Source organism: Peromyscus californicus, unplaced genomic scaffold, assembly GCF_007827085.1.
Source record: "Peromyscus californicus insignis strain IS unplaced genomic scaffold, ASM782708v3 Scaffold_1__1_contigs__length_55948999, whole genome shotgun sequence".
NCBI lineage: Eukaryota > Metazoa > Chordata > Mammalia > Rodentia > Cricetidae > Peromyscus > Peromyscus californicus.
This window is the reverse complement of record NW_026294492.1, coordinates 25,961,735-25,972,614: the sequence shown is the minus strand read 5'-3', so window position 1 is coordinate 25,972,614 and position 10,880 is coordinate 25,961,735. Positions and strand designations below refer to the sequence as shown.

Below are 10,880 nucleotides of genomic sequence, written 5' to 3'. Positions count from 1 at the left end.
TCTCCTTGCTTTGAGAGTTTTATTTTAGCTGTTTTTCACACCAAATTGTTGTGGATATCTGTGTCAGGCTTGTGGCCTAAGGCTTCTGTTCCCAAGGGGTGTTTTCTTAAGTTGAAGGTAGCCTTTTTTCTAGTTGAAACAAATTGGGAAAACAAATTAGCTATTTATGAATTTACCTTATTTATGACAGTATGGCTAGAAAGCTTCACTCTAATTCTGTCCACTGGGTGTAGCTGTTGCTACACATGTTAGGCAAGATACATTAATGTTCCTCCCTAATCTTTGAGAGGTTTGGTTTTCCATTCTTCCTAAAAAAAAGTGAGTGAGACTTGGTTTTCTTAAAGTGAAGTGAAAAATACAAAGATATTTATTGGAAGAGAAATTGTATCTTCTAAGTGGAAATGCTTAGAAGTTAATTATGGTCTGTGTATGTATGATGTATGTGTGTGAGTGGTGGCATGTGTGTTGAGGTCAGAGGACAACTTTCAGGAGTTGGTTATTTCCCTCTATAGAGGGACTTGGGGATCAAACTCGGGTAGTCAGGCCTAGGTAGCAAGTACACTTTCTTTGTGCGATCTCACAAGCCCTAAAGCGGATGGTAAAACCAAAGTGTGTCTTATCATTAGAAATATTTTACTATTGAAATAAAGACTTACTGGTAAGTCAGACCACCCTCAAAAGACCACCGTGATTCTTTTAATACTCTTAGCAAATTTTCATCTAGCTTTTGTGATTGCAAGATGTGCAGAATGTTTTATTAAAATGAATTAGAGTGTAAACATCGAATAGATTCCTGGATACAGGTGTTCCCTATTGGAAATATAATTGCCACAGCCACATGTCTTGAAATAATGTCTTGGATAGACATTTGCTCTAATTGCTTTCATAACCCAAGACTCTACAGTATTCCTGTTAGACTCTTGAAAAATAGAATTTTGATTTATTCTTACTAGGTTGTTTTCTCAAATATGATCACATGTAGATTTGTCTTCATATGCATGATAGCCCTAAATTTTACATCCTTGTTTCTGCTTCAGCCTAGACATTGTTCTCCACATTGAGAAGCCATACAAGAATTTAGTTTCTCTTCTTCACCATAAATTCTCTAGAGAAGATACCCCAACCGCCAACTTTATCATATTAGCATTCTCGGGTTTTACGTAGAGTGTTTCTTTGACCACATTCTGATTTTGTTGGTTTTCTTTGGGATTGGAATCTCAATGTGTTGTTCAAGCTGGCCTCAAACTCTTGGGCTCACCTCTGCCTCCCAAACAGCTGGGTCTACAGGCAGGTGCCACCAACCACACCTGTCCTGATCTTTCTTGTAGACACTCTTAAACTTGTGGTCAGTAGTGGCTTACTGGAGAAAGGCATATGGGGCTTTCTTGGAGAATCAAAAAAATTTTAGGAGATAATTTTTTACATGAACTAGTAGGACATCTCTGGCACAGACTAGGTGGACCTCATAGTGCTTTGTACATTTCTGAGGTTGGGAGCTGGAACCAGGCATCAGTGCTGAGAACTGTTAAGTCCTATCACCAGCCCTGTTCGTATCATGCTGTAGAACCAACCTGGCTGATGTCCCGCTGTACCAGGCATAGACTAAGTCAGGCTGAGGGAAAGAATTGAAACTATTTCTACATGCACAGAACTGATTGCCGGGGGACAATCACCTTTCTCCTTAAGCGTTTCACGTTTTTATTTCTGTTATATGGGTTCTTAGTGGACTCTGCTCATATCCTTTCAACAATAGGTTTTAAGTGGAGGTAATCGCCCACCACCTTCACTAATGGTATTTGATTGTGGGGTTTTTTTTTTTTTTTTTTTTTTTTTTTTTTTTTTTTTTTTTTATGGAGATACACACCCACGCGACCACTCTTAGATCTAAATCTAGAATATTCTTGCTCTTGAAGCCTTCCTGCAATCATTTTCTGACTTCTTTTCCTTTTAAATTTATTTATTTTTATTTTATTTGCATTGGTGTTTTGCTGCGTGTATATGGACTGTGTGAGGGTGTCAGATCTTGGAGTTACAGACAGTTGGGAGCTGCTATGTGGGTGCTGGGACTTGAACCCAGGTCCTTTGGAAGAACAGTCAGTGCTCTTAACCGCTGAGCCATCTCTCCAGCCCCCTTTTTTTTTTTTTTGAGACAGGGTTTCTCTGTGTAGCTTTGCGCCTTTCCTGGGACTCGCTTGTTAGCCCAGGCTGGCCTCGAACTCACAGAGATCCACCTGGCTCTGCCTCCCGAGTGCTGGGATTAAAGGCGTGCGCCACCACCGCCCGGCTGATTGTGGTTTTTGTTTGCTTTTTTGATACAAGGTCTCCTATAGCCCAGGCTAGTCTTGAACTCCCTATTTAACCCAGGATGACCTTGAACTGACCCTCCTGCATTTCATTCCCAAGTGCTGAGGTTACAGGTATGCACCACCATGTCGGAATCTTGACTCCTGCCCTTTTTTTTTTTGTTTGTTTTTCGAGACAGGGTTTCTCTGTTTAGCTTTGTGCCTTTCCTGGATCTTGCTCTGTAGACCAGGCTGGCCTTGAACTCAGAAAGATCCGCCTGCCTCTGCCTCCCAAGTGCTGGAATTAAAGGCGTGCGCCACCACTGCCTGGCCGACTCCTGCCTTTTTAAAAAACCGTTGAGTTTAAGTAGAAAAAATACATTCATGCAGTGCTCAGCACCACATACAGTGTTCTGTAAGACTTCTCCCTGATTTCCTTATTGTTTTTATTCCTCGTTATTATGGTTATAATTAGAAATGTTCCTTTTGTTCAGTGACATCAACAAAAGCTGGTGTGTACCGATTTGGGACCTGTTACAATTCATCTAATTCACGGGCTAGAAAATAGGTTTAATAGCAGGGTGGAAAGCAGAGCTTAAAATGAGATGCGGTGAGGCTTGATGTACTGGTGGGATAGGAGAAGGTACAGATTTGGAGAGTAATGAGATGGCAAAATGGGAAGTTTTTAAGTGAGAAAACGATACTCCATGTGGTGGTTTTGTGATTCTGCTTGACTTGAATGCTTCTGCGCCCCTCCCGTTCAATGGTGGAGGCTGCAGTGAGCACCTGCATCAGGCAGGGGACAGCAACAGCAGGCCAGGCGGGGCCTCCGGTGTCACAGTGTTTGTGTAGCCCTTGGCAGCCGCTGGCACTGCCCACTCTGGGTAGAGGCTGGTAACCAGGATCTCTCACCCTGCGAGAGCAGCCCCCAGGCCTGGGGTACCTGAGAGCCTGTTGTTTCTCTGGCTCTTTGACATCTCAATTGATCGGACATGTGTCTGCGTCCTTTCAAAGAAACGTTGAAGAGAATAAACGTATTCATTCTTTCCTCTGTATTTATACACAAATGATGGTTTCAAGGCAGGGTTTCTCTGTGTAGGTCTGGCTGTCCTGGAACTCACTCTGTAGACCAGGCTGGCCTCGAACTCCAGAGATCTGCCTGCCTCTGCCTCCCAAGCACTGGAACTAAATGTGTGCACCACCATGCTTAAAACATACACACACACACACACACACACACACACACACACACACACACACACACACACATATATATAAATATAATCTGTTCTTTATTTTTTACTGCTTAGTGATTTGTGTTTAGTTCACACATAAAATATCTCACACACTTTCCCATATTAATTTTTCACTCATTAAAAAAATAATAATAATAAGATTGGGGGCTGAGAGATGGCTCAGCAGTTAAGAGCACTGGCTGCTTTTGCAGAGGACCCGGGTTCAGTTCCTGGCACCCACATGGCAGCTCACAACTGTCTGTAACCTCAGTTCCAGAGGATCCGGCACCCTCATAACAGACATATATGCAGGCAAAATACTAATGTATGTAAAATGCAAATAAATGAATTTTTAAAAAGAATGGTATTGCATTGTGTTTATATAGCACTTTATTTAACCATGCCTTTATTCGTGGATTTGTAGCTGTTTCCAACCATTTCGAGAAAAAATTTGTGTGTGTGTGTGTGTGTGTGTGTGTGTGTGTGTGTGTGTGTGTGTAAAACCTCGTTTTCTTTGTAATTCTTTTATGTCCAAGTGTAGCTAGAGTGGTCAGAAATGAGAGCAAGGATTCTGGGTGTGGGTGACAGTGGACCCTGGCTCCACCCCTCACTTTATATATAACTTTGGGCTGTTACTCCTCTATGTTCTTGGTCCCACATCACCAGAAACTTAGGGATTAGTGTAGAGATTCAATGAGCCTCCATATGTAATTGCAATTCTACTAGTTGTCAGCCTCACTGTCTTTAGAATAAATTCCCAGATACTTAATTACTAGGTCAAAAATAAAGAACAATCTTGGTGATTCCTAGTGATTTTTTTTTTTTTTAAAGACAGAGTTTCACATAGCCCACAACATCCCTGCCTAAAATATAGCATAACTCACATGTGCAGTTTTAAGTTTCAAGTGACTAAGAGGATAAAAAATGAAACTGAAAAGTTAACATCCAATTTGTTACTGCGACTCACAGTTGATATAAAAACTAATAGTATTTTTATCCCCCTCTGTTCTAGGCTAAGTCTTTGCCATCTGATATCTTCTGTATGCACAGCACAAGTCAGTTTGGACTAGCCACATCTCAGGAGCTCATAGCCACATGTGGCTATTAGCTACTGCATTGGATGATGTGGGTCTAGTGCCTTATTGCTGTGTGCTTGTTGGTTGGTTATAACACTTGTGGGGCGTTTACCCACCACCCCCACAGTTCCCCAGAGTTTTCTTGAGTGCGAGCAGCAGGAAATATTAGATAGAAGGATTTATTGCGGAGAATATCGCAGAGATAAACAGATAGAAAATAAAGGATAGCCTCGAGAGGGCCTGGAACCTATTCCAACGGCCCCGACTGTCTCTGCCCCCAGGGTTTTTATAGAGACGCCAAGGGGTGGAGCAAAAGACCTCCTCCCCCAGCACAGCCAAGTGCAGACCATCTCAGACACCTGCACTCAGGCCCATGGTCCTAATCATCCTCTATGAGGACCTGCTGGGTAAAGCCACGAGGAACCCGAGAACGGGCTCCCACAAACACTGAACAAAGTGAAAAAAAATCTTTTATGTTATGGATTTCTGTGTTCGACTTCTGGTTTCTATAGATTAGGGTCCGAGTGCAAACCTGAAGAAAACTGATGACATACAAATGATTTTTATCTGCCAGAGATGTATACATCTCTATCCAGTGGACAGGATAATCCCAAAGGTTGTGGTGTACTTGCTCTGAACTCATTGTCTGTGGTGTAGCAAGATACCCTAAAACAGTACATTAAACAGCCGTAAATGCTTACTACGTGAAAGCTGCTTGAATTCTTGGAGCAATTCAAAGGGCAGTTTTCCTATGTTCTGTAGCCATTTGTTTTCTCAGGAGATGTCAGGTATTGCTTGTGTTTCCCCAGCCAACAGCATCATTTCTAGTGTGCTCTGGGTTCTTAGGCTGTTTTTAGTTTTGAACTTACATCCAAAATACAAGGGGCAGGGATGAATATTGCCTGTTGTGTTGGTTTGTTAAATAATGCAGCAGCCACTGAATCCATGTCTACCACAGCATCTTCTGCCCACACCCTCCTGCAAGACCTGATCGATACTCACCTGTGGCCAGCTCCTCCTCTGGGTTTAAGATTGAGGATTCTCTCTGTGTTTTGCTTTATATTCATTGCTACTTTTAAACTGATTTATAGTAAGGAGAAATGTGTTTTTTCCCTGAAACTTTTTAGAACTAGAAATGTCCAGGAAAGTTTTTAAATTTTTTACCTGGAGTCAGTATTAAAAAAAAAAATCTTGTCATATTGCATTATCACACTGTGCAGTAGAAACTTAAAAAAAAAATAGACCATTTGAAAAGTGCTTTGCCCCAGGCATCCCCAGCTACATGGTAATCTTAGGTCTGGGAAAACAACACCATGCTAGTGTTGGTACTTCTTCCCTTACTAGTCTACAGGCTCCTCCTGAAACTATCCACCCACATAACCATAAAATTATTATATTCTAGTGATAATCACTCACTCTATCATGATATAACATATAGTTCACATTTCAATTTTCCTAGTTACTATAGAAAAACTGATTTATTTAATGTTTAGCCCAGAATATAACCATGGTCCCTAACACTGTGTTTGGATATGATATTTGACCAGAACAGCCCCACCCCCCACCGCTCTTTCCCCCTGATTTTGTAATGTATTCTTGTTGAAGTGTTCGGGTCAGTTGCTTATTGAAATACCCAAGTGATGTTTTCCCTGTGCTCTTTCAGATGAACTCCTGACACATTCTCAGGGGACACAAATCCCAGTGTGCCTGCCACTGAGACTAGAGCACAAGGTGCAGGAACTGTTTTCATCTGAGAGCTCCATATGCCCCCCTGGTTTTACCCAGCTCAGTCTGGTGCAGCCAGAAGAAACCTTCCTGAGAAGTCTTGAAAAGGAAGGCGTTTCCTGTGCTTAGCCACCGTCTCTAAGTCTAAACCCCAACTCAGTTGTCCATGCATTATATACTTAAATTTTGAAAGCTAATTTCTATTTTCCTCCTATCTCACTGTAAAAAGCTAAATTCTCTTAGCCTTTTAAACATATGTATGCTTTGGCCTATTTACATGTGCACAATGTATAGATTTTTTTCCCCCTCTAAACTGATTGACATTTTACACATTCAATACCTGCGTCTTGACCTCGGAAGAATAGACAAGTGCTAGACAAAAAAAAAAAAAAAAAAAAAAAGCCGGGCAGTGGTGGTGCACGCCTTTAATCCCAGCACTCCGGAGGCAGAGGCAGGCGGATCTCTGTGAGTTCGAGGCCAGCCTGGTCTACAAAGCAACTTCCAGGAAAGGCGCAAAGCTACATAGAGAATCCCTGTCTCGGAAAAAAAAAAGAAAAAGAAAAGAAAAGAAAACATCTTAATATGATCTTGAAGCATTTTCATTGATACTTCTTTTTACAGTAACTTTTGACACAAATTTTAAATAATGGCTCTCTGAAGTTTGAAAGTGATGAAATGTCTTTTTTGCATGAAGAAACTGAGGTTCCCATAGATGACTCTGACGTGTCCTGTATCCCATGACTACAGACAGTGGAGAAGGAGTGTGTAAGTCAGGTGTAAGCTGTATTCCAAAGGTATGCTTTAAAAATAGTTTGTGTTTTATCTCGGTCAGTCTAGAATCTTGCCATCATTAGTTTTGACAAACATACTGTGATTCTTCGAGGAACTTATGCACTTCCTGTCACCAGTTAACAGTTGGGCGCTCCTACCCCAGGAACCTGCTTTCATCATTTTCCAAAGGCTGTTACTGTGGAAGTCTGGGGACGTTGCTGGGGAGGCAGACTGTCAACAAAAGGCTTCAACGACAGTTGCAGCTGCGCTGGATTAAGCAGATCAATGAAGAATCAATGAAAGTAGCTGCTATGCCCTGACCTACCTAATTCACTGTGAAGACTTGCCTTTGCCTTTAAAGGTAATAGCGACAGGGTACTGTACAGTGCTCTCAAGTGTGTGGCCAGCCTGGACAACCTAGGATATTAGAGGCCATCCTTGACTACACAGTGAGACTCTATCTCCCTAGTTACCCATAGTATGACGCCCCCTCCAAGAAAATAAAAGTGAAGCTGGAGAGATGACTCAGGGGTTAAGAGCACTGGTGGTTCTTCCAGAGGAACTAGGTTCAATTCCCCCAGTACCTCCATGGCAGCTAACAGCGCTAACTCCTGTTCTGGGGGAATCCAGCGCCCTCTTCTGGCCTCTCAGGGCATTGCATGTAAGTGGTACACTTGCATACATGTAGGTAAAACATCCATACCTATAAAATAAGACTTTTCTTAAAAAAGAAGAAAATCTATCTACTACAAAATGAGGTCTTGAGGAGGCGAAATTGTCCTGTTTTGCTTTGCCATGGGCTTGTCTATTTTATTTTATTGACTCTGGAAAATTGATGAAGTCACCGTTGAGGTCACCATTGGTTCTAAGTCAATGGTATAATCAAAATTGTGAAGCAGCTTCATTATGGACTAAAATTCCTCTTCAGCGGGATAATAACAATTGTGTGTGCATAATGCACCGACATACACATGCTATATACATGCATACAATACACATTGTATTTCTTTTTAGGTTTATTTTTCATTGATGCTACATTTTGTTTCCTTATCATGGGAAGACTGGAAATACAAAATTCCTTCTGTGTATAAAAACTCATAAATATCTAAGTCAAATGGCAAGTGAAATAACTCCTTCGAAAAGAAATATAAAAAGTCCAACATCCTTTAACAGGTTTCTTTCTGATTTTTTTTTTCAGAAGGGTTTCCTGTACTTGTTACCATTTTCTGTTTTTAATTTGTTAACATATATTTAGCTGTATTTATGAATAATAACATAGTGTATATACATAGATCCAACACCACTGTCCTCTGAGGTGCTTGACACTGTTCAGTGAGTATATCTCTAGCTTAATCTCAGCTCCTCAATTAATTGGCTTAACTTACTCTTCAGTATTCCCAGTCCAAATCCTTTCCCATTCCAGGGCAGATTACATCAGCTCCACCAAAGTTTTAAGACACTTGGACTAGAGAGATGGCTTAGTGGTTAAGAGCACTGACTGCTTTTTCTGGAGGACCTAGGTTCAATTCCCCGCACCCACACGGCCGCTGAAGACACTGAAACCACTTAACCTTCATGTTCTCCTGCTCTCAATTTCTAAGAACCAGAACAGAACCACCAGTGACTTTCCCAAATGAAAACACAATTGGTTTTACATGGGATGCATACATGTTAGCCCTCAACTGTGAAAGATTTTCTGACTGGTCATTTGGCATCAGATGGTCCCCTCAATGACAGACTCAGTCACCTCAATTTTTCTTTTATCTTTATTATTAGTTTTCTTAGAATCTTGCTAAGTTTCCTAGGCTGACCTCAGACTTGAGGGTCCTCCTACCTCATGTCCCAAGTGCAGGGAGTACAGGTCTGGTGTGTAATCCCAGCCTGGCCTCATCTCTGTTTCTGCACGTCATGAATCACTATTTCATAAGATAGACAGGCAAAGGAAGACATTTAAAGTATTAATATTTTAAAGGTATAAATGGAATATCAGTCCATAGTGAGGTTTATGATGATTTTTCTTTCTGTGAATATTCTTCAACTGGGGGTAAGAATTTATTAAGAAATTAAGTTATCTTTTGCATCCAGCAGTTATCTAAAACAAAAATCTTAATGTTACTTTTGGCTTTCCAAACTGGCTGTTCTTCTCACCTAGAAATTTTGTGGGTTTTTTTTTATTTGTTTGTTTGTTTTAATTTTTTTCTACTAAATTATATCCCTGGGAACTTGATTTGATTTCTTAATTAACATTCTATTTTGGGACACTTCAGAAATTGGGGAACACAATTAGGTGGCCAGGCATATAATTTTTTTCACTGTAGCTAGTATGAATATTAGGGGAGCTTGGGGGCTATGATTTCCCCTTGGTGATGCAGGGTTGGTGAGACCTAGGTGATACACACACACACACACACACACACACACACACACACACACACACACACGGCATGACACACCACAGTCACTGTGTGGTAGAATGCCAGAAACATTTCTCACAGCTAATTATCATCAGAGGAATCACTGCCTTCCTGAGTCTGAAGAACGCCTTTGTCTGTCAGCAAAACTTCAATTCCTGGTCCCATTTAAAAAGCACACAAAAGGAGTTTACACTCAGCTCCTTATGAGACACCCCTACACACACACACACACACACACACACACACACACCACAATTTATGAAAATAATATTGTCCAAAAGAGCCAAGTTTTGAATTTAGAGAGTGGGTATCATCACATGCGCCAAAGCTCTCCTTCCCCTGTGTATAAACGGCTCTAGAGAGATGTGAGAAACTGCTGAGTCCATAAATAACAGTGGTCGTGGCACCCCGGCAGGGGCAGAGTGTGGGAAATAAATAGTTCAGAGTTGGGGTAAATCCTCTGTCTGGCCGTGGAGATCCCAGGTTGGCGTGAGGCTGTGAGCATGTGCAGATCTCTTTTCCGGATCGCTTCCAGAGCCGGAAGTGCTTGGCGGAGCGTTTCTTGTCTCTCCCCAAAGCTGACAGGAAGGCCTTCAGTTCCCCCAGCCTGAGCTCAGCCATCCTGCAAGACACACCGGAACCTGTTGCACAGGTGGGTCTCATTTAATAAAAGCAGAGTGTTCCCAGAAAGCTGTTTTCCAGAGGAATGTCAGGGAAGGCCTCAAATGACTAGTGCCTCCTAGTTTCCATATCTAGGGGGCCGGGAGGGGGGGACGACTAAAAGATCATAGAACCAGCCAGGTCTGACCTGCACCTGTAGTCCCCGCCCCTTAAGAACCAGAGCCCAGGAGTTGGAGGCTAGCCTCATGCAACCTAGTGTGTCCGTACCACAAAAATAACTTTAAAAACGGAAACAAGAATAAAAAGTACAGGTATCAGAGAGATGGGTCAATGTTTCAAAGTCCTTGCTGTGGAATCGTGAGAAGCCGAGCTTGGATTTTAGCACCCCTGAAACAAGCCGGATGTCCTGGGCACCCCTGTAACTGCAGCACTGAGACAGTGGTGGGAAGAGACAGCAGGCATGGACTGCTGGAGCTAACTAGCTTCCTCCAGCCTAGCACAGGAGAACATGACCTCCAGATTCAGAGATAGACCCCTGAAGAAAAAAAAAATTTAAAAAGAGGGAGAGAGAGAGGAGGCCATCCAACACCTGTTTCTGACCTCAGTGCATGCGCCCGGGCACATGGGCACAGGGGCACATATTCCTACACATATCCGTGAGCATACTCAGATATGTACAAACAAGTAAATCATTAAAAAAAAAAAACCCCAGACCGTCCACTCAGCACATGAAAGTCTTACTCTCATAGAGTTCAT

The 10,880-nt window shown here is 42.0% G+C and overlaps 1 protein-coding gene across 6 annotated transcripts in view; it reads right to left on the bottom strand.

The window, feature by feature from the left end:
- Positions 1–8,837: 8,837 nt before the first annotated feature.
- Rasgrp3 (RAS guanyl releasing protein 3) overlaps positions 8,838–10,880 on the bottom strand; it is a 101,229-nt gene continuing 99,186 nt past the window's right edge. For 5 of the 6 annotated variants that reach the window (XM_052746288.1, XM_052746287.1, XM_052746286.1 and 2 more), the window contains one exon: positions 8,838–10,144. In XM_052746288.1, coding sequence (XP_052602248.1) covers positions 10,097–10,144 — 48 coding nt within the window. In that variant the 3' untranslated portion in view covers positions 8,838–10,096. The remainder of the gene's footprint in view (positions 10,145–10,880) is intronic. The other variant, XM_052746291.1, reaches the window with a different exon arrangement.